This window comes from Metschnikowia bicuspidata (genome assembly GCF_001664035.1).
Source record: "Metschnikowia bicuspidata var. bicuspidata NRRL YB-4993 chromosome Unknown METBIscaffold_3, whole genome shotgun sequence".
Classification (NCBI taxonomy): domain Eukaryota; kingdom Fungi; phylum Ascomycota; class Pichiomycetes; order Serinales; family Metschnikowiaceae; genus Metschnikowia; species Metschnikowia bicuspidata.
The window spans coordinates 1,172,838-1,195,268 of NW_017387733.1; the positions used below are offsets into that span (position 1 = coordinate 1,172,838).

At 47.8% G+C, this 22,431-nt stretch overlaps 6 protein-coding genes across 6 annotated transcripts; 1 reads left to right on the forward strand and 5 right to left on the reverse strand.

Moving 5' to 3' along the window:
• Positions 1 to 55: 55 nt before the first annotated feature.
• VPS15 (ubiquitin-binding serine/threonine protein kinase) lies at positions 56 to 4,516 on the reverse strand (the record flags this gene model as incomplete). The annotated part of the gene is made up of 1 exon (XM_018858854.1): positions 56 to 4,516. One exon carries the CDS (start codon positions 4,514 to 4,516, stop codon positions 56 to 58), a length of 4,461 nt encoding a protein of 1,486 aa, XP_018711765.1.
• Positions 4,517 to 5,245: 729 nt separating this feature from the next.
• Positions 5,246 to 6,692, reverse strand: METBIDRAFT_178664 (uncharacterized protein). The gene has a single exon (XM_018854741.1). The coding sequence runs from the start codon at positions 6,554 to 6,556 to the stop codon at positions 5,459 to 5,461; it is 1,098 nt and encodes a 365-aa protein (XP_018711766.1). The 5' UTR covers positions 6,557 to 6,692; the 3' UTR covers positions 5,246 to 5,458.
• A 4,808-nt stretch (positions 6,693 to 11,500) lies between these two features.
• Positions 11,501 to 12,803, reverse strand: METBIDRAFT_31817 (uncharacterized protein). Its single transcript, XM_018855927.1, has one exon. The coding sequence runs from the start codon at positions 12,640 to 12,642 to the stop codon at positions 11,809 to 11,811; it is 834 nt and encodes a 277-aa protein (XP_018711767.1). The 5' UTR covers positions 12,643 to 12,803; the 3' UTR covers positions 11,501 to 11,808.
• Positions 12,804 to 14,362: 1,559 nt separating this feature from the next.
• METBIDRAFT_11812 (uncharacterized protein) lies at positions 14,363 to 16,096 on the forward strand (the record flags this gene model as incomplete). Its single annotated transcript, XM_018854098.1, has 1 exon — positions 14,363 to 16,096. One exon carries the CDS (start codon positions 14,363 to 14,365, stop codon positions 16,094 to 16,096), a length of 1,734 nt encoding a protein of 577 aa, XP_018711768.1.
• On the reverse strand, positions 16,051 to 18,620 carry METBIDRAFT_31819 (uncharacterized protein). Its single transcript, XM_018855928.1, has one exon. The coding sequence runs from the start codon at positions 18,227 to 18,229 to the stop codon at positions 16,382 to 16,384; it is 1,848 nt and encodes a 615-aa protein (XP_018711769.1). The 5' UTR covers positions 18,230 to 18,620; the 3' UTR covers positions 16,051 to 16,381.
• Positions 18,621 to 21,998: 3,378 nt separating this feature from the next.
• METBIDRAFT_42801 (chromatin DNA-binding EKC/KEOPS complex subunit) lies at positions 21,999 to 22,277 on the reverse strand (the record flags this gene model as incomplete). Its single annotated transcript, XM_018857588.1, has 1 exon — positions 21,999 to 22,277. One exon carries the CDS (start codon positions 22,275 to 22,277, stop codon positions 21,999 to 22,001), a length of 279 nt encoding a protein of 92 aa, XP_018711770.1.
• Between the last annotated feature and the right edge of the window lie 154 nt (positions 22,278 to 22,431).

Here is a 22,431-nt window from a genome sequence, read left to right on the forward strand (position 1 = left end):
CCGGATAATTTCGCAGGTCTTCTCATCTGACAAAGAGAGTACCGCGCCTTCGCTTTCACTTGTATACACGAATAGAGCCGTTCCGCTCCGCGGCAACAATCATGGGGTGGGGATTCGTAACCATGATGAGGTCGGTGATTGTATCGTGGATCGGATTTTGTTTTTGAAGTGTATTATCACGCGTTGATGGAGCAAGTTTTTCGTAACTAATGCTCAACTTCAGATTTATCTGGCTTTTCGTAAATGTAGCGTTTCTCGAATCAAGCAACAGCGTTGACTGACTGATATCAGTCAAATTCCACAAAATGATACGGTTGTCATTTGTGGATGTGGCAATAACTTTGTTTGCATCACTATTTGCACCAGTTTCACTGAAAAAAGCCACAGCAGTGTTGCACTTATTGGGAGCTTGGTCAAAGTCCAAGGTGAAATTGGCCAAGATGCTATCAAGCGACGATTCCTTGGCGAAGTCCAATTTTTGGAGATTGTAATTTTTAAGTGTCGGAATATCTTGGTTGGCACTGAGAACTTCCCTACACTCAAAAGAAGGAATTTCCCAAACCGTTACATCCCGCTCATTTATGCCGCCTATCATTGCAAAATGCTCGTGATCTTCTTTTGAATTCTGTTTCGAGGAATAGGGGAAGAGCACCAACCGCCTGATTTCAGTCGTCTTCTCACCAACCTGATCTGATACAACTTTCCAGGCCTTGAGCAAAATTTCAAACCGGATATCCCACAAGCTTAAAACTCCTTCGCTTGTTCCCAAGAGCAACCACGAACTGGTTTTCGAGATGATAAAAGTGGTTGGAACACCATGTTGCGGCGGATTTTGGAGATCAAAAACTTTGGTGGTCTTAATGATGTCAAAGGCCACGATCTGACATGTGCTTGTTGAAACCACCAAGAGCTCTGTGGAGTTCATTTGAGCAAATGATACTGTTCTGGCAAATCCACTTTCTAGCTTGAAAGCTCGTATCAATGCTAGTTTTGAGTAGTTGAGAATTTTATGGTTTTTACCTCTCGTCACCTGAACTCTGAATAGGCGAATCTGCCCATCAGCCGTAGCCACAGCAAATACGAAGCGATGGGGAATGAAGACAATATCCGTTATCTCCTTACCCAATTCGAGGGATAACACAGCGGTTTTTGCCGAGACAGTCTCCAATTTCGAGGTGTCCCAAACTTTCAAAGCACCAGTTTCTGAGCCACTGACAAAAAATTCCGAAGACGGGCATAGAGCAAGCTTTGTGATAGCCTCTATGGACTTGGATGTGGTGGTTGTGTTAAAATGCGTCACTGGAGTACCTCTTACATAGAAAGCCATATTTTCTTGAGCGTTGTTTACCTTGTTGCTCTTAATAAGAGGGCCAAATTCAGGGAAGTCATCGAACGACGGTCTGAAATCAAGATTTTGTAGGTAGGAAAGAATGTATGGATTTTTACCTGCAAAATTGTGCCGTATGCTAACTGAGATGATTCTTTCATCAGTAGCACATAAAACCTTGTTCGTAGTCATTTGTGAGTTGTTTTTGTTTGATTCGTAATGATGTTGGTCATCACTTTTCGGCTTAAACGCATCATGCGATGGATTAATTTCAGCAAACACGTTTGACTCGTTTGTTTGAAGTGATGCTTTGGCCTTGGCACCGTGCGTAAGAGAAATTGTCCCTGTCATAATCTCAGCAATGCCCCTTTCAGAGACGCTTGTCAGAGGATTGATGCCTGACACAGTTCCTTTTGAGCGGTTCGTCAAAGTCTCGGATTTAAACTTTAGTTCACAAAATATATTCAATGGAGGAATGTTCACGCTAGTTGCAAGCCTAAAATTTGTGTGGTCGCCAGATTCGGTATAGGCCCTTGATCTATTGATTCCTGTCAAGTATGTTCGCAATGTTGAAATCTTCCATAAGTCAGTTTCTTCCATACCAACAGACTTCAATTTGAGAATCCATTGTCTGTCAGTATGAGAAAGAGAAGTGTCCACAATAGGATTTGTCTGGCCTGTTGTAGAAGCGCTGGAAGCTCCGGCATATATAGACTTTCCCATATCTTTCGTATAAGTGACAAGTTTTCTTTTCCCTTGGTTTTTGTAAAACAAAACACTTGTCTGCTTCCAGAATAGAGATTTACCAGAAGACTTAGTGAGCCATGTAAGTGCCATTTCAAAGACTTGTTTAGACAACGGTTTTGTGAGACACGGATATAGTTGGTTCCAAGACAAAACCGAGATATCATAAGTCAAGAACGACTTGATGAGTGGATAAAGAAAACAAAATCTGTCTGCATTCAGTAGATTACTTGAAATAGATAGTATCAAGCAGATCACCGATTGTCTAATCCATTCATTTGGCTGCAACAAAAGCATAGTTGTGTTTGATAGTAGCTCCTTATAGATTGAAAGGGCATTGAATTGGGCCTTGGGATTGATGATCCGCTCACTTACAAAGTAATTGAAGATCTCCAATACTTTCAAGACAATAAATGGCTCGTGATCGCCAAGGGTTTGCACTAACAATGGAAGAAGATACTGCTCGAAAGCCAAAACACCAATAAAGCCTCCAATACTCTTGATGGATGAGAGGAAAGCAAGCCGAAGGTGGAAGCTTGGGTCATTCAAGTAAGTGATCAAATGAGGTAATATTATGTCATTTGTTTTATCGACTCCAAAGTATTGGCACATCGGAAGAATGTTGGATATCAACCTGATGCGGACATTTACATTTGGGTCTGTCAAAAGAGCTTCTGTGATATCCTTGATGTCATTTTCACATCTGATAGAAACAGCTGCGACATTGTGGGAGGCACCATCGGGGCCATCTGTGCCCTGCGTTGTGCATGACGCAAAACCCATGAATCGATCTGAAATCTTCATGAGGTGGGGGAAACATGCGGAAAGCGTTGACTTCACGTGATCGAGATCTTCTCTCATGGAGGAGCTCAAGAAGGCGAGGCTCTTGAGTTTCGGGAAAATATAGTCCGGGAACACGTGAGCGTTGACTGGATTGACGCTGGAGCAGCTCTGCAACAAATTTGTCATAGCTAGAATGGAGATGCTAGCAACCCTGGACGAAAAGTCCGGCGTGTTTGGGAAGCGCGAGGGGTCGGAAGCAACGGCTTGAGGTTCCCGTGAGACTTTGTCGATGAACTCGTCAAGAAAGCTGCATATGAAGGGAAGGGACCGGTCCAACTTGGCCTCGTCCCCGACATGCTCTGACAACGCCAATATGATCTCGCAAGCCTTGACTTTGTTGGACGTGCGTCTGATTGTCCTCACCAAAGAAAACACCGTGTCCAACAATAGCAAGGCTCCCTGGGCACTTTGCACCGAGGCACTCTGAGAAGCAGCTCCGATGGAGTATTCGCGGGGCATTCCCTTGAGACTGAGCTTGAGGTACGGGAAACTGTCGTCTTCCTCACGTCCACGCACGCGGGGCTCGTGATAGACAATGCCAAGCGCAGTGACGATGCTGTCAAACGACGCGTAGATCTTTTCGATGCGCAAGTCGCTGGGGCCGAGGGTGTCATTGTCGGCGTCCGCCGCGTAGTTTTCCGCGGTGTTCAAGTCGGTCATGAAGTCGTACAAGAAATCGTAGAAGAAGGTCGGGAAGAACGAGTCACGGTGGGCGTCCAATATCTGCCGAGCCGACCTGCGCTTGGCGGGGTCGAGCGCAAGCAAGTTCCGTGCCATTTGCTGCACGTCCGGGTCCGAAATGCCCAGCACGATTGGCTCCTGCTCGCCCTTCTTGTACCGGTACAAGTCCGAGAGTGTGAACGGAGGTTCGCCATCCATGTAGAGCTCGGCTATCACGCAGCCAAGCGAGAAGAGGTCCGCCGCGGGCGAGAGGCGCCAGCTGGCGCGGTTTTCGGGGATGTCCGCGTGGCCCGCCTTGCTGTAGAAGCGCTCGGGCGCCACGTAGCACGCCCTGCGGTTGGAGCTGTCGAAGTAGAAGACGTACTCGCTCGGGTTGTCCTCCGGCAAGTACACGGGCTTGGTGTGCGCGGCAAAGTCCGTGAGCACGAGCCAGTTGGAGCTGGACACAAGGAAGTTTTCCGTCTTGAGATCGCCGTGGCACACGTGGAGACGGCCGTGGAGGAGGTCCATGGTCCGGAGCATCTGGAACACGAGCCAGCGTTTTTCGATGGGCGCTAGGAACGGCCGGAGCGAGAGCCGGTCGTAGAGATTGGTGCGCACCATCTGCCGCACCAAGTAGCCCGCGGAGTCGGTCTCGATGATATTCCGCCACACCAACAAGTTGGCGTATGGCGCGAGAAGCGACGCCTCTTTTGCCATCAGCTGCGAGGCCTCGTGGAGCCGCACGGGCGCCTGCGGCGGCTTGATGAAAATCTTGATCACCACAAGCGTGCCGGAGGGGGCGTGGTACGCCTTGATGGTTTTGAGGAACCGCGTGTTGTTCACCACTTCGAGGAACCTGTAGTCTGGGAGCACGTCCACGTACGAGCGGACGGCCACGGTGTGGGCGTGGGGAGCAAGGAGGGAGAGATTCGCACCCATGGCGGGACGGGTCACGTGTGTTTGCGGCGGGGGCCCGTGCAGAGAGACAGGGGTGAGGCGGAGGGCGAAAAGCAGAGGTTGGAGGGGAGGGGTAGGAGGGTAGAGGTAGGAAGGTGGAAGGGCATATGGGAGCAGCTGAGAGGGCCCGATAGCCGGCAGAGAGCGCGCGCATTGTGCAGGCGCGCGCGCCGGGCCCTCTGCCCGCTGCACGGCTGTGCCGTACGGTGGCATATATACCCATAGGCGGGCCGGTGCTGGACTCGGGTTTTCTGTGTGTTTGGGCCCGGCGCTCGGCAGTGGCGCGGGCGTGGTGGTATGGACCTGTCTTGCTATGTCTGTGCGGACACTCCCCGAGCTGGCGCGGGCCAGGCTCCTGCGCCATGCCCCGGCCCCAGTCGCTGGAGTGATTGTTCCAGTCGCCATTCTCTCGTGCAGTTCTTCTGGGAGTCCGTGGTGGGATTTTTCGACCAATCTGTGGACACTCTTCGGTAGTCTGCGGTGCAACTTTTCTGTCATTCTGTAGCACCATTCGGCTACCAGTCTCTGGTGCAACTCCTCTGTCAGTCTCTGGTGCAATTCCTGTCAGTCTCTCCTGCAAATCTTCTACCAGTCTCTGGTGCAAATCTTCTACCAGTCTCTGGTGCAGCTTTTCTGTCAGTCTCTGGTGCACCTCCTCTGCCAGTCTCTCCTGCAACTACTCTGCCAGTCTCTCCTGCAAATCTTCTACCAGTCTCTGGTGCAACTCCTCTACCAGTCTCTGGTGCAACTCCTCTACCAGGCTCTTCTGCAACTCCTCTACCAGGCTCTTCTGCAACTCTTCTACCATATCTCCCTCAACTCTCCTGCCAGTCTCTCCTACAACTTGACAATTTCCGGTGATCCTGCTCCCAGCAGTGCCACCGCACACACGCCCGCTGGCAGGCCACGGCCACGGCCAACACGCTACAAGTGCCTGTGGCGCGAGTCCACGTCGTCGTCGGAAATGTCAAAAGAGTCGATTCTGCGCAAGCCCACGGTCTCCTCGCTGTCGTACTCGGCCCGCGAGAGCTGCATGGACCTGCGCACGGACGAGAAGCCGCCCACGCCGTTGTCCATGGGCCCCATGTCCTTGCCGGCGTGCAGGCCGAAGATCTCCTTGTCGTGGGGCTCGGGCGTCTTGCGTGAGATGTTGAGCAAGTACACGCCGGAGAAGATGATGAGGAAGCCGATCAACAACGAGATGATGTTGATGGCCGACGTGGTGTTGAAGCCCTGGAAAAGCACGAACGACGCGGCGAGCGTGCAGGTGGTGAAGGTCACGTAGTACAACGGGTTGACGAGGGACGTGTCGAACTGGTCCAAGGCCTTGTTGAAGTAGTTCATCTGCGTGACGATGCACACGCACACGATCACGATGAACACGTACGTGGACGCGTGGGAAAACTGGTTGTTGCCGGCAAACGTCAACTTCAACGCAATGCCGAACGCCTTGATGGCCATCACGGAAATCAGGCCCACGCTGGAGCAGATCGAGATGTAGATCATCGGGTTCGTGTGCCCGTATTTCGGCACGATCTTGTAGATCGTGAAGAGCGAGTACACGGTCACCACGAACGCGTAGAAAAGAAACCCGGGCCGCGTGGCGTACGTGAGGATCTCGTCCACCGTCTCGATCTCCTTGTCTGGCGGCGCGTGGAGCACGATGATTACCGAGCCCATGAGGCAGATGGCACAGCCCATTTTGCCCAACGTGCCGAGCTCCTCCTTCAAGAAAAGCGCGGCGAGAACGGCGCCGATGATCACGGACAACGCGCCCAACGGCGTGACCAAGATGGCCGGCGCAAATGTGTATGCGGCGAAGTTGGCCACCTCGCCGATGGCCATGGTGAGGATGCCCGCCCACCAGATGGGGTTCTGCAAGTACTGGTGGCCCGTGGCATTGTCGGAGCCCAAGCGGGACGACGTGTCCATGAGGCCCTTTTTGGTGATGATGAACGACGTGCCAATCGCTAACGACGACGACATGGCAAGCGCAAGCCCGATGTATTTGTCAGCGACCATGCTGTGAGGAGGTGGCGTTATGGGGGTTTGTGGGTGGAGCAGCCAGATCTGGAATCCTCGTGTTCTGTTGACCGTGCACACGTCCGCGCGCCGGTTTGCATGCGCGGCGTGGGGCCGCAATGGCTGGGTAATAATATTCTTTTTTTTTATTGAACGGGGCGGTGGGCTTACATTCGCGGGTTTTGGGGCTTGGGGTTCATTGGCGGGGCTATGCGGAAGGACGCGGCCCGGGTGCGCTGGAACATGAACGGCCGTCGGCGAAATGGCCGCTTATGCCGGGAATGCTGAGGTCGAGAGACGTAGATGGGACTAGCGGGTGCCAGTTCAATCTGCAGAGGCGGGAGCGCTGGGCCGAAACAGTGAGCCGTAGACAGCAGGAAGAACACGTGGGATGGATGTATGAAGCGGGGTTGATTTGGGGTTTGGTTTGGGAATTTGGGGACTTGGGAAGTTGGCGATTTGGCGATTTGGCGATTTGGCGATTTGGCAATTTGGGGTTGATCTGGAGGCCCAGCAAGCTTGGTGGCTCAGGCAATCTCTGTAGTGCTCTGGTGCTGGCTTATTAGCTTATTCGTAGTGAAACAGCCCGCTTGCTCAAAGTCCTGCGTGGGGCACATGGTTTTATTCCACTGGCTGTTTAATCAGGTGCGAGGTTGTCTTTTTTCCGTGGGCCTTGTTCTGATAGACCAATATACTCATTCGGAAAACTGGCTTTTCCACTAACTTGATCTGGTTCCCGGATCTTGATACGGTCTTGTCTCATCGTTGCTCCCGGGATCGACGACGGCACAGGTAAGTATTGGACCGAGGACAATGGGGCACTTTTGAGCTACAGACGAACGCACCCAGAGGCGAGATGGCCATGGCATCAACAGATTGATCCGAGGGCCCAAATCCAGGGCTTGCTCCCATAGCCTACCAAGGCCCAAAATTATAACCAAACTACATCAATGCTCTCAGTATACCTTTCTCGCATTTCAGCGTCTGCTTTGCCCTGCCCAATTCCCTTGATTCAATATGGACAACCTGTCGCAGAAATGCCACCTTTAAAAGCATTACCCTAGAGATTGGTAGGAATCATTACACGTCTGGGTGTCTTCATTTTAGAAATGCATCCCCGGCGTGGCCCTAATCTTTCCTAGTCGTTCACACCAAAACTTCTTTCGTTGAAGCAAGTTGCAAAAAGATTGCAGCACCACAATTTCGCATATGATCTCCCACTACACTACTCAGTGTGGCCCTAGGCAGCTTAACTAACGTTGATCGGACGGGAAACAGTGCTTCCTGCATGGTATGGCCGCAACCGATAAATCTCCATGGAGGTGCAATATAAAGTGTAAAAGCAAATTTGTCTTTGCTTCGTTGCTCAAACCTAGGAAATTGCATCACGTAAGGCCTGAAATTTTTCATTAAAATCAAGTGTCTACGCTTGGTCGCTTACATAAGTCCACTACAACCATCTGAATAGTTTTGCCCCTTTAATCAGATGAATCTACCAAAAAAAAAAAAAAGCGAATACTACAGGAGGCCTATCCTAGGAGTCGATGACGTAATATTCAATACGTAATTAGATACGGGCCATGAGGACCGTCCAGGCCGTGACTAACGAAAATAAAAGGGTTAACTTTCGTTGATTTTATTCAAGTGGTTGACATTGAGATTGGGTAGAAGTCTTTCTGAGGGGGTCACCTCCTCTTTGGGATATTCCGTGAATTGGTGCTCGCGCCTTCTCACCTGAGCCAATGTTACGATCTACTACAGGTTTTTTTACAGCTTTGCTCCTTTGTTCAGATTGATCTTCCAAAAAAAAAGCCAATTAATCATGATGTTAAGGTGTGACGGAGTTGCGGGGATGGTCGGAACGCTGCGTGTTTGCTGACGTCTCGTCGCTCGATTCTTTCAGTACACTGAGGTCATGGACTGACTTGTGTAATATATATTTGTATACTAGTATATTGGTAATGAAAGTTATTATTCTAGAAAAAAAAAAGAATCAATGAAAGGCTGGGTGTCGGGAGAATTGTCAAGTCAGTTCTAAACGGAATGGTACTGGCCGCATTTCGACAAAAGTAGGGGTACGTACTTTTTGAGCTCTTATACATGTTAATAATTTGTATTTTCTCTCCTATATTTCAAAGGAAATATAATGTACGTACCTTCACAAGTTGCTAATGTATATATCTGGAAGATGCGGAAAGTGCTTTATACATCATTTCATAGTCTTGTTCCTACAATCAGATGAGTCCAACAAAATAAGTCCTAGGAAGGCTTATAAAGTCAGGCTCCAGATAATGGCGATAGAAACTTCATTACCTATACTAGTCACGAGTCTTTCGGGAATATTCTGTGAGCCATGACAGTTGACACGTAGTCGATGTATATTCTGGTCAAAGATTCTTCGAGGGAGTCACTTTTTCTGGAAGAATCTTGAGATAGCGGGCACATGCTTGCGTGATTTAAGTATCAATATATTTTCTGTGTACACTTTTTCTTTTCTTTTTGAAGGTTTTAGCTTTGATTGTGTATGAGACTCACGTAGTCATCTGGCAAAGATATTTTTTTTTATTTCAAAGAAACAAAAGGGCCGAAGGGCTACAAACAGCTTTAATTTAAATGAATATTAAGGAACAACAAGGGCCAGCGATATTGTGACTTAATATGAAATTCTCATAGCAAACACTAGTATCAGGTTGTGTATTCCGTACTATGTGTCCATTCCGTAACATGTGTCCATTCATATGCGTCACGATATTCTTTGTTTTTGAACAGAAGTACCAACTTTCAGAGTATCACTCTCGCACTCTTTTGATCTGCCTCCGCCAAAGTGAATTTGGTTTCCGGTCTCTTGCTGAAAGTTCTACGTTTCCGGTCTTGTATTTGCCATCCCGAGTCTCAAGTATCACTCCCGGATATATGAGAAATCCCGCTGCAAGTCTCGAAATGCTTAGCGTACATAATTTGATCCTCTTTAAGAGTTTAATGGAAATTCCGGGTAAGGCTCGAATAACGCTTATAACTCAGATCCAGAACAATTTCCAGAACAGCACTCACCGCTGGTTTCTCAGCATGTATTCTGAAGTAGCCTTAACTGAAACTCAGAACTTGCAAGCTCCGCAAAAACCAAGTCCAAGAGTGAGTACTTTCTTATGCTGTCTTTTTTAGCGCAACTTATGCTGTCTTTTTTAGCGCAACTTATGCTGTCTTTTTTAGCGCAACTTATGATTATCGTCCCCTCGATGTCCTCCAAAAACAGGAAAGGACACTAGAAATAGTGGATCTGCTAGCCAGATGTGCAATATAAATCACCAGATGCATAACTTTGGTAGATGTTTTACTCATAGTCTGGGTAAGTAAGCCTGTTCAAGTTCTTTTGCAAGCATTTCTACGCGTCCTACGTTGAGCTTTCCAGCCAGATTCCTCTGGCTTTGCGACAAGAAGTAGAGAGTTTTATATTTCATTTGTTTTTACTTGACAGGGCTTGGCTTTGTAAAATTTGAACATCATATTCCACAACTAATACTGGTTTCAAAATAGGAACACAAGCCGTGTAGCCACGCTTGGAGTCTAACGCAAGGGGAAGAGCAATATCAGTTTAAGTGGCGCCATCAAAAATTCCTGAATAAATATCGTCGGTAGCTGAAGAACATGCAAAGCTTCTTCCGATCTTTACTTTGCCTGTTATAGAAACGGAACCAGAGGCGCAGAGGCGAGAGGCTACAGGAATGGATTTGGAATAAGTGTTTCCAGCGTGACCCCGACCTGCCGCGCTAGTCCACAACGAAACAGAGTTGGCAAGTTTTGAAGAGTCTCCATCAGCTTGAAATGTTGCTAAGATTATGGTAGAAAATCCCTCGGACACTGAAGATCCCAAAAAAAAAGCTTGAATAGCTGTGACCGCTGATTTTTCAAATGTAATCAATGAGCCTGAATTAGTAGGACACTTACACCAAGGTGCTTTGTTGAATTGAGTTATTTAAAAACATTTTACGAGTGAGCTGGCCTACTCGCGTTTATATGGGATATATGGGTTTTTGCGTCGCTGATGGCTGCAAAGTTTTGCTTTCTATCTGTGGGTTTGAAACTACAGTGTGCGGGAGCATCCAGAATAGGGCAATTAAATCGAGCTACTTGATAAATGGCTTAGGGCTAATCGAGAAATTTGGTAGAGAAGTTGAGATTTTCGAAGTCACAATCTGCCTGATATATTTGCAATACAATTACTTTGCCATCCAGATCTTGTGAAATAGTTTATTGCGAAAAGCAATATCAGACATAAGGTTTCGTCCCGTGTCAGCATGAATTGGAGGCTTTGATAGATCTGCGATAAAAAGATTTTTTCCCAGATGCTGAAGTCACACCATCTAGTCCGAGTTTCCTGGTTTGGAAGCTTATGGTGACGGTCTATTTTTCAAGTTCTTTGCCCAGGACGTTCCTCAAGCGAAAACTAGACTCAAAAGTTTCCAAATTCACTGCGTTATTAAGTAATAAGACTTTAGCCTGAAAACATGATCTTCTTTGAGAACTTGCCATTTTTGATTTAAATGTGGTTCAACGTTTGGAAGTCTCTGAGGGCCACGTGGAAACGAATTTCGTGGGGTTGATTACGTCAGAGCCCACGGGTCTTTGTTTCTATAATGCACATTCTCAAGTAAGGCTTTCCCCTTGTGTTTTAGAAAGGGGCAGAGATAACGTTCCAAAAAAAGGTATTGCTTGGAGTTTTAGTTGGAAAGCTTGAATCAGAGGATTTTTGGGGACGTTTTGGTCTCACGCACCCAGCCCTATTGTATGGCTGAAAGATACTTTTTCAACTACACAAAAACACCATCGACTCCAATAGACAGTAATATGTTCTTCTATCTCAAAAGATGTAAGTATACATACACTGTACGAAAGTTGACCACAGCAGCCTTGAGTGTGGACTTATCATATTCAGTAGGATTGTTACTCGAAAAGTGTTTATTGATGGAAGCAAGCTTCGGGCGAAACGCTTTATATATAATTATGTTGCAAACAGCCTGCATTATTTCATCGAGGCAGAATCTCAAGAATTGATCGGGGGAAAGAAACGCATCCGCCAAAATTATGAAAGAAAAAAACAGTGTGTTTCAAATCCAGTCCCGAGAGATAGGAACTCTCCGGTGAGTTTGAAAGACGAGAATTAAACATCATCAGCCGGCCCCAAAGACAGGCTGATTTATAAGCTAAAGCCTAGGAAGCACTTTTCTTGCTCTTCAGGATTTCTCTCGAGCTTCTCAAGAACGACCGAATAGTCTTCGGAAAGTCCCCGGTCTCTTTTGCTTGTCTGGGCCACTTTTCTTGCGTGTGTTCATGTTATCATTGTCCAACTTCTTGTTGATGGCGCCACAAACAGCCTTCAAAAGATACTTTCCGTCGAAGCCTCGGCCGTCGACTCTATGTTCCAACCAGGGCACGGTATCGACAATGTCACGCGAGAGATCAGAAAGATTGTCATCCAAGTATTCGAGGTGTTTCTTCGCTTTGATATCGGCGCCAATCTGCACAAATTGGATTCCAAAAGAGTTGGCAAGGGCGTTCTTCTTCTCTAAGTTCTTTACGATCCACCGCACCACGGTCTCGACATCATCCGTGAACTCGCCGTCTGTGATGGCGATGATATTCACGGGTTTTGTCTGAATGGGGTCAAAATCCTTGAAATATTCATAGGCAATCTGCTGGAGCTTGCGGCCCATGTTTGTCAGTCCCGAGGGAGGCGCACTGTCAAACGCATGTGCTATTTCGTCTGGCGTGCATCCCTTAAGGCCTTGTGGCCTATTGATGAAATATATATCCTGGCCGTCGTCGTCCCATTCGGCACACAAATTGCTGAAGGACACCAAGGCGTCACGTGCACTGGGCCATGGCACGATGCCAGAGATTTTTTCCCGCCATGCCATCAGGCTGCTGTCATCTACAAGGTACACAATATCGTAGCCTTTGAGGGCACTTAATTGGGACTCGGGAATCAGGCTGGTGGTGACCGCCCGAGGCACGTTGCGAACAGGCGCAGATTTGGAAGCCAGCTTGTCATTTACTGGAGAGTATGGTGGAGGTTGATGTACAGACATTTCTTGTTTTCAGCTGTTTAATCGATGAGGTGGAGAGAGGCTTGATTGAGCATTTTCAGGTTGCCTCCGCATTTTTTGGACCAAGTGCGCACTGCCCGGAGACCTGGAGAACGATGACATCATGCAGATAGCCGGGTTATGAGCTTGGGTGCAGAAGCTGGCGTGGGTGGGCCTCAGGTGGGATTTCAGGAAAAGACGGGGCAGATTTAATGATGTGAAATTGGGCGGTTTAAAAACGTCAGTGGGATACTTTTTTCATGTCCTTCCTGCCCCATTCCTGGCCCTGCTCAGTGCGTGCGTATTTATTAGCCACCTGGCTCTTGGAGACGAGGCCACTTCAATTGCGGGAACTCATCTCCCGGACGTTGCCAGAAAAAAAGAAACGTTCGGCTCCATGAAAGAGCTCATTTCGACAGGTGGGGAATCCGGATTTAAAAGGCATTGAGAAGAGAAAAACGGTGCGGTCCATATAGGGTATATGCTTATGGTTTTCAAGGCTGCCACCATGCCAAGAAGGCTGAGGATAGAGGCTGAAAGACAAGACCACCCCTGAGGGAGACATTTTTTGTTGGCGTTTGTTCCCTCTATTTTGCCATATTGCTTGCCTAAGGGAACTGATCAAGGGAACCATGTCCTTGAGAATTGAGTCGTGCATACAACAAGTCGGACCACGACCTGTATTCACAAACGAGCAAATACTCACAAGCACTGCTTTCTTCGGAGGCGTCTATCAAAAAATCATGGTATTTACTCTTCGCAGGCTCCGCACTCCCGTCACGGCGTTTAAGACCAGCTTTTTTGTGAAAAATTTTAGACGAAGCTAGCACGAGAAGACCAAAGTATGAGAAGGAATGAAAAGGAAAAATTACGGAACTGAGATAACTAAGAAGTGAAGGCAAGATGAACATACATATCCCCGCAGTCACGGTCAAAAAGCTTATCGTAGCCAGGTATCCTGCATGGCAGGGAGCGAAGCCGCAGTCTAGTCTTGGGGCGTATGACGGCACGCGTGTCATGGCAAATTAACGTCAAGCTCTAGGCACAAGACAACCAAAGAAAGAGAACAGCAAGAACAGCCATGTTGCCAAAAAGAGGCAGACAATAACGTACAACATTGACATCAGAGAATGAGCAAACACTGAAATATAAAGAACACTAATTTCAAAAGCCCGTGAGCAAACATGGCACAAGGCAAGCCCAAGCAATTAGGACAACGCGTCATTTCCCTATCCCCTCCCAGAAACCCACCAGCTAATTTGGGGCCTAGCGTCTCCGCCCATATTAAACGCGCGGCGCACCCCTCGCACATTTCTTTCGCGTAAGATATCACGTTCGCTCCCCACTCCCCGCCACTGCAACTGTCTACTTCTTTCTTCCACAAACTCCGGTAAAAACACACGAACGAGCGAAAGCAAAACACTGAGATTCCGTAGTTACTCCTGGAAACCGCGCCTACTTTCAACACGGTTGCCTGTACATCAGTCTTTTTCTGCCGCAGAATCCCGTTTGGCCTCGCTTATTCTGAGCCAGCAATTAGACGCCATCCGGAATCCACGACCTCTTATCGCGAACAGCAGCGCTTATCGGCCCACGGCTACAGACCCATAATTTCGACAAGCCCGGCGCCAGGATTGCAACCTGAACACCCAGCAAAAAATAACAAAACAAATTGCAGCAACATCACCACTGTGACTTTGTAAAAATCAAACGCCTAAAAAAAATGGCCCGAGACCCAGCTCGCTCGTCCGAATCCCCGGCGTCCTTCCGCAGGCTTCTCTCGTCACACCACTCGATCTACAACACCCTCACTGACCCTCTTCTCGAATGCACACTGCCCCCACTTGGCGCATCCAGAGGCCCCTTTCCAAAAAGCCTTCTGAGAACTGTGTCGCGTATGGACGACGACCTGGACGAGCGCCTGGTGCCGCTGGAAATCCGGGCCCCGCCGCTAGACGATCCGTTGGCATCTTTTCTGTCGTGGCAGTCCATCAATATATCGCTGTTCCACGACATCACAAGACTGGTGCGGCTCTCGTCGCCGCTTGCGTGCAGCCAGTCTCGGCCCGCCAGCGCTTCCATCTTGTCCAACTCCACCGACGAAGACGCGCAGGCAGAGTCGCTTGTTCTTGTGCCGTCGCTCAAACAGCACGTGTCGCCGCTGGTCTTGCTCTTCGAGACCGACGAGGAAGACGGCGCTGATGAAGAGGCCCCTTTTGCAGAGAGCCCCGTTTCAGGCAAGCTGCGTCGGCTCGAGGACAGGCCCCCCATCTCTTCCAGCACCTCGCAGAGACAAACTTCTGTCGGGTCGGACCGTCTGCAGACGTTCATCATGCCCAGGATGCTGCTCTCCGACGAGATTGGGTCGGCACGGCTCACAATTGTTAGCTCGGCCAGCGTAGCCTTGGACGGTGAGATACAGGGGTTGGCAGCATACGTTCAACACAGCCTGCCCATCGCGTCCTCGCGCTTGACCATCTCCCGTGTATCGCTTGAAAGGGCACCCTTGCTTGAGGAGATTTTAATGACCCGCAACTCGGATATGGTGCTCGTCATCAATGACGGGTGCACGTGGCTCTCTGTCCTCACGAAATCGGTTGTGGATTTATCTGGCAAAGGCACCTTACCTGCATTTACTGTGGTGAACCTCTTGACATCAGACTACTTCGCCAGCCTTTTTGATATCATAAGCAGCCTCAGACCCGCCCAAGTAATCAAGTCTCCGTCTTTGAGCAACAAGACTTTCTTGGAACGGGTGCGGGGTATCGTTGAAAAGGAGTTGAATCGACGCAAATCTCACTCAAATTGCGCCAAAGCAACTCCGAAAACTCATGAAGCCAACATGGATTCACATCACTCGTTTGTCTTGAGTTCATCCGCCATAAAGACTGACTACAGACATATGGAGAAGAAGATACGCCACGAGATGGTTTTCGCACCCGAGTATCATGCCGTTGATCCATTACAAATTACCTCTGGCTTGGGGCATTTAAATGTCTTGATAGGTTCTTTGAATGCTTACTTCGTCTGCGGCTCATGTGGCAGTACATCTGAGAAATCCTCCTCGGCGAATCGCGAAACTTTATGGATTGTTTGTACTTTTTCACTTGGAATTGGGTTAGGTTTTACTTTGAGCGCATTGCAGGTATTCAAAGCAATGAAGGCCACGTTGTTTCTGGATGCCTCACCAAACCCAGTCGCTGTGAAACATCCCAACTATGAATTGAGTTTCCACACGATTTCGGACGCATTCACTGGTTTATTTGATCAAATGGGAACTCGCATCAACGACATGCTGCAAAACGTGTTACGTAAATGCTCGAGCAGTGGGATATTGAGTGAGGGCCAGTTCGAGGCTTTTTTGCATGAGTCCAAATCAACGGGCAGTGCTGCAATCCACTCTGCTGCGAACGGGTACTACAAAATCAAAGCTCTTATACACGGATGGACTGAGTGAGCCGGTTGATTGATATCCCTTAATACATCGTGGGTGAAGTCAAACCAGTGGCATCTATTCCTGCTTAATGGGTGGTGAAGAGCCGGTGGCCAATTTGCTTACCACGCGATTGGTCGGGTCTATCGGTAGATTTACAAATCAAGGGATCTTCTCAAGCAAAGTTTTGGCGACCAAAGAGCCCTATGTTGCGGGTCGGCATTGGGCAGCTCTTTTGTAAAAACCCCAAGCTACAATTGGCCTTATTTAGTGAATGAAGATCGGAATTCGCATATATACAGGTGCCGTTCAGCTGGTCATGAAGCTCACATTTTTGTAGAAGTCCAACATGGGGTTGTCGCCCTTCTTGGTAGTGGTTGCCTCGATATCAGCCCACTGGTGGAGGAAGTCGCGGTGCAGCTCGACCTTGGCCAACTTGCCCGTGCACTTCCTATACAAATCACAGGCAAGACTGAAGTCGGTGGGGAACATGATGTCAAAGTAGCCCTGGTGGCACAAGTGCGTGGACACGTCGACCATTTTGTCCTGGATCACCGTCTGGACCACGGGCGCATTGTAATAGCCCGGAATGGCGTTTGTCAAGCTGTGGAAGTCTGAGCAGATCAAGGAATGGTTGGGGAAGCGGTACTTGAGGATCTGGAAAAATTGCAAGAGCCTTGTTGGGATGAACTCGCCTGGGCTCAAGTTGTCCTTCAAGGGGAAGAGCCGGTTGGCCCACGCCAACTTGCGTGTGGAGTGAAGGAGCGGGTGGATCTTGTCCTTGTCGGTGACAAAAGGCACCACGCTCTGCAACCTCTTGAGGGTGCCCTGGAAACTGTCCACTTGCGGCAAGATGGGGAAGTCGCCGTTCTCCCGCAACTGCAAGAAGGCCTCGGTGTAGTGGCTCAATTGCGGCGTGTAGAACTGGTAAAAGTCGCCCTCGCTGTCAATGAGCACATGGCCCTCGTAGGGCTCGCCGGTGGAGATGTCGTAGCGCACCACGTCGTGCGCAAAGTTGTCGAAGACCTCCAAGGCAATGAAGAAGCACGGCTGGTCGACGGTGTTGTCCCACTTGAAGATGGACTTGTTGATGATCTCTAGCTTGCGCGAGTCCAAGCCGCGCGAGACCAAGCGTTCCGTGAGCGCCTGCGAAAACTGCTTGGCCGCCAACTGCGACGAGATCTCGATGATCTTGTACTGCGTGCGCGTGTAGATGTCCGGCTCGGTGGCCTTGATGTAGCTCATGATGTTGCACATCAACGTGCCGTTCCCGCCTCCCATCTCGTAGATGACCAAGTCCTCGTACGGGTAGCAGCCGTTGAGCTTGTAGTTGACGATGATGTGGCGCGCCAAGGCCTCGCCGTAGTAGGGCGAGAAGAGCTCGGTCGGCGTGTGCCACAACTGGAGCGACTTCTGGGACTCCGGACGGCCGGCGGCCACGACGTCCTGCGTGCGCACGATCTTGGCGTACTTGGCCATCCGCGAGTCCGTGGGCTTGGGGGAAAGCAGGGGCTCCTTGTCGAAAACGGCAAGCTGCGTCGCCGCCGGGTCGCCGGCCGCGTGCTCCGAGAACCCCGGGGCGGCGGGGCCCGCGTCGTAGCGCGAGTACGCGTTCTTCCACTCGTCCATGAACTGGTCCACGTCCTGGATGTTGTTGTAGTCAAACGGCGTGTCGTTGTGGAAGATCTCCACCTCCTTGGAAAAGTACCCGTAGTGCGGGTTGTATAGCGAGTCCTCGATAAAGTCCGACACGAGCATCTTGGTCTTGCGGGGCCGGTGCCTGGCCCGCGCCATCCGCGCCGAGTTGGTCTGCGGGTACCGGTCGAAAACCTCCTGTGGCCGCTGGTCCTGGAACGGGTAGTTGGTGGCACCCCGGAACATCCTGTCCAAGATGTTCACCGAGGCCCCTGCTGCCTGGAGCGGGTGGGCCGGGGGCTCCGTTTGTGCGGGCCCGGCCGCGCCGTTGATGCTCCGCAAACGTCCCGAAAGGGCCCCGGGCCGCAGCACTTGCACGTCGTGGTTGGCCTTGAACGCAAAAGTCTCGGGCGTGATGGAGTACTCGTGGTGCCGCGTGTCGTGTTCCTCCTTCAACGGGCCCTTGGCGAGCCTCTGGAAAAGCCCCCGCTTGAGAGTCGCGTGCCTGCCCTGTCGAAGCATGTTGTCCTGGCGGAAGTCGCTGGGCGTTGGTGCGTGAGAACTCTGGGGCGGTTTGTTCTGAGATGGCCCGTATGGATGGGCGCACCGTGCGAATCTGCAAGCCTGTGAGCAAGGCCGGCGAGCGGGCCCGAAAATTCGGCACGGCGCCTGCTGCCCGCGGATCGGCGTATACTCACTGCTGTGCTGGCGGAAATGACAAAAAGAGCGTCTGGCGGGTCCAAGCGGCTTTTCCGTGGGGTGGGCCGAAACAGCACGTGCGGGCGCTGGAGCCCGTGGTGCCTGGTGGCCCGGGCACTGGCTTCTGCTGGCTCTACATATCGGGCCCGGTGCAATTGCAAGCGCCCTCGTCACGGCTTCGAACCTGCCAGCCGCCAGCGGGTCTACTCCACTTTCTACTCCACTTCCTGCCCCCGTATGGGTGGCCCAGCACTGCATCCAATGCCCAGTCGGGACAGCAAAGACGGGCCCGTTCATCGGTGGGGTTCATTGTCTTACTTAGTCTCGCTACAGCATGACACCGCGGAGCGGGGTAGTATACTTGAACCATGTGGTGACAATAAATCTATCACGCTTAACATCAAAGTCGATTTGATACTTTGCTTCTCAAACGATAATGTGATACTAATAAACTTGAACCTATTGCTGATTCTGCTCCTGCTGACAGTATTATACATGATGGATTTATTGTTGTATATCATCACAATTACCAGAGAAATATTTTTTTACTGATGCTGTGAATAATAGCACTTCTATTTTCATCCATAATGATTAGATCCCTTTTCTGGTTTAGTATATTAGCTTTATATATTAGTTCTATTTAATAAACTATTATACACTCCCTCGCGTATGATATCACTTATAATCATGAAAGAACTAGAATATTTATATACCCAGCTTGCTGGGGATTCTCCAGGTCATTTTTATTAATATATGTCTTTTGGCTACTATTAGTATAGCCCATGAATGATGTTGCTATTGTTGATATAAATATCGTTACTCCTATTGTTCATACTAGTGTACGAGCTCAATAACCTCCATAATACAAAGCTATAGCTATATGTAGATATAACAAACGAAGAAGAAAGATGCGCCGTTAGCATGGATATATCTTATTAATCATCCTGCAATTACAGTAGGGTAGCTCTTGTCTGATACTGCCCTCCAAACCGTACGTCATAGTTTCCCATCATACGGCTTTCCATGGTTGACTGATCTCTTAGTTGAAATATATGTATATTATACTTGAATCCTTTTCTTACTATTTGTTACACCTATATCCATAGTTGAAAAGCATTACTGAGATATAAATCTAGCAATGAGTTCTAGATATTACCACCCCATCTCCAACTTTGTTAGGTTTAACCACCGAAGGCGGTTAGGGGTAATTACCTTCAATATCCATGGGATGGTATTTATCATTAGGAGATATGATGAAATTAGATTCATCTAATCATTTATGATTTATATCTGCTATTTTTCTATATTCTCAGTAATTAAGATTAAATTAAATTGATTTCTAAGTGATTTTTTATGATGGAAGTTACACAAAAGGATTTGTTTATGGTTCATAATAACTATTTAGAAATAGTTTGACCTTCAACTTACAATATACTACGTATGTTAGCAACTTTTCCAAGGTGATGCATTTCTATAATATGTGTTGAACCACATACAGTACATGCTTGACCAAAACAAGTTTGTTGTGAATTAGATCCTCAATCAGAGTTTGTGATAATATCTAGCATATCCCCGGCTACGCCGGGGATAGCCCTCCGGAAGGTATATTGGAATCTATTTTATGGGTTTTAAGCTAGTTAATAACTTCAAATGTAGTTGATTCATAAAAAGTTAATTGTATATCTGAATTTATAAAATCGAAACCAATTTTTTTAAAGCTTGTCTCATCGTTTTTGATTTATAATTATGTGCTGAATACAGGATTTTTTTAAAGCTTGTCTCATCGTTTTTGATTTATAATTATCTGCTGAATATATGTAAGACCACAGGATGCTCGAAGTAATTAAACAATGTACCCAAGTTTGGGACGATTTGATGCAAATGAATAGTAATTAACAATACCATTTACCCCTGAGTTATATCATCTTGATGTATGCTAATGAGAGTGTTTGAATAAAGTAGTTCTACTTTAAAAAAACCATATCAAGTTGGTTCTTTTACTTAACCCATTTTTCTTTGGTTTTTCAACTAGTTCTTTGATAGGTGCTTTAACTAGAGACTATGTGCTTGTTTCCAAGTATTTAACCCTTTATCTAATCTTTTGTATGGTTATTAAACATTGAAGCTCCTAAAAAATTTATAGTGTTTTCTCATAGATATAATTAGTGTTTTGTCTCTATTAAGAGTTAAACCACAAGTTTCTAATAGTAAATTAGTTGTATTTTCTCTTATTTCAATACATTCTGCATGTGTTGAGGTTGCTAAAATTACAAAGTCTTCGGCATAACGAACATAAAACATTCTTCTAAATGAGGAATCCATGTTGTCATAACCATTAATTTTACGCATTTTAACTAAATATTGTATTGCAAGTGAATATTTTTTATTCTCGATAGCTTTTTTACGTTAGTATTGTAATTTAACATTTTCGGGATTATGTTTTTGTAATTTACCTTTGTCGAAATTTTTAATATAATCTTCTATATATGTATCATATAAATCTAAGACTATGTTAGCTAAAATGGGGCTACAAATTGTACCTTGCGGCGTTCCAATTCTAGTTTTAACTATGGTATTATTATTAGAGATAGGATAAGCAATAACCCTATCTATGAGGGATCTCATATCGGATACTCCTGTTATATATAATACCAGACATGAAATAATACACTTTTCATGTTGTTTAATGTTTCCCTCCGGAGGGGGAGGATATCCCAGGATACGCGTAGCCGGGCACGTTTAAGCCTTTTTTTATATTAATACTACTTTATATTACTTTGATACGACCTGAATAGTTTTTCAACTAATTCTTTAGTAGGTGCTTTAACTAGAGATCTAATATGTGCTTTTTTTCATGTATTTAACCGGGCTCAATAGTGCCGTGTAGTTGTGTGGATTCTATCCTCTTCCACAGGCACATGGGCACGTGCGTACTAGGCACATGAACAAACTCGTGGTTCCCGAGAATTCGTCTTCCAAAGGCCCATGGACAGGAGCACAATAGAACGCATCTTTTGGGCCCGTTCCCCGCCAGAAAAAACTAACGGCGCCTAGATAAAAAGACGGTGTTCTGGGCCTCCCCATCCGTCTTCTGTTTCTTCGGATATCTCCGCTTAGGTTGGAGAAAGATGTACACGGCAGAGATCATTTATTTTTTTGGTAGATTCATCTAATTAAAGGGGCAAAACTATATAGATGATATATATAAAAAACCTTGAAACAGCTCCCAGCTACGCACCAAGTGTCGTTTTATTTTAGGTTTGGTACTTGTGTATTCTCTCTAATGATCATACATATTGAAACAGATTAATTAATGCTGAGGTCATGTATAAAAAGAATTAAAGCCCCCAAGCGTGTAGAAATCATGTGTTTTGAAAGTGAAGATAAACTCAGTTATTCAGAGCGAGAACTGTGTCATTTAGATCAGCAAAGCGACACCAGCAGCAGCGGCGGCACCGAAGATACCAGCGCCAACCAATTGGGAAGCACCAGCCTCGGAGGAAGTGGAGGTCAGGTTGGTGTAGTTGGAACCGTTAGAGCCGTTAGAAGCGTTGGCAGCGGTCCACGCGACGATGACGGATTTGAATTGCATTTACTTGGGAAAAACTGTGTCATTCTCTCCATCAAACTCGTCGATCGTCTCGATGATCGTCTTGATGTTATCGATGGAATTGCTGACAGCGACGCGAATCACCCGGTCACTCACCCCGGCAAATCGAGCAACCAACGTTGCACCCTCGGTGATGTAATCAACAGAAATCTCGTCCTTTTTCAACACAGGGTCTACAGCGATAGTGTCACGTGCAATCTGCGCCTGCTTGGCGGTTTCAAAAGGGATGTTCAACGTAACTATATGGTCTAGACTCGCCATGCTTTATGTGATGTGATGGAGCAGAGATGGGCAAGTTGCGTCTGGGCTTTCAAGACTTCTGATGTGCAGGATGCTGGCAGTAGATTTATCTTTCTCGCCTCGTAACATACACTTTTCCAGGGAAAATACGTGGATGGGAGTGTGGATTTGGCCT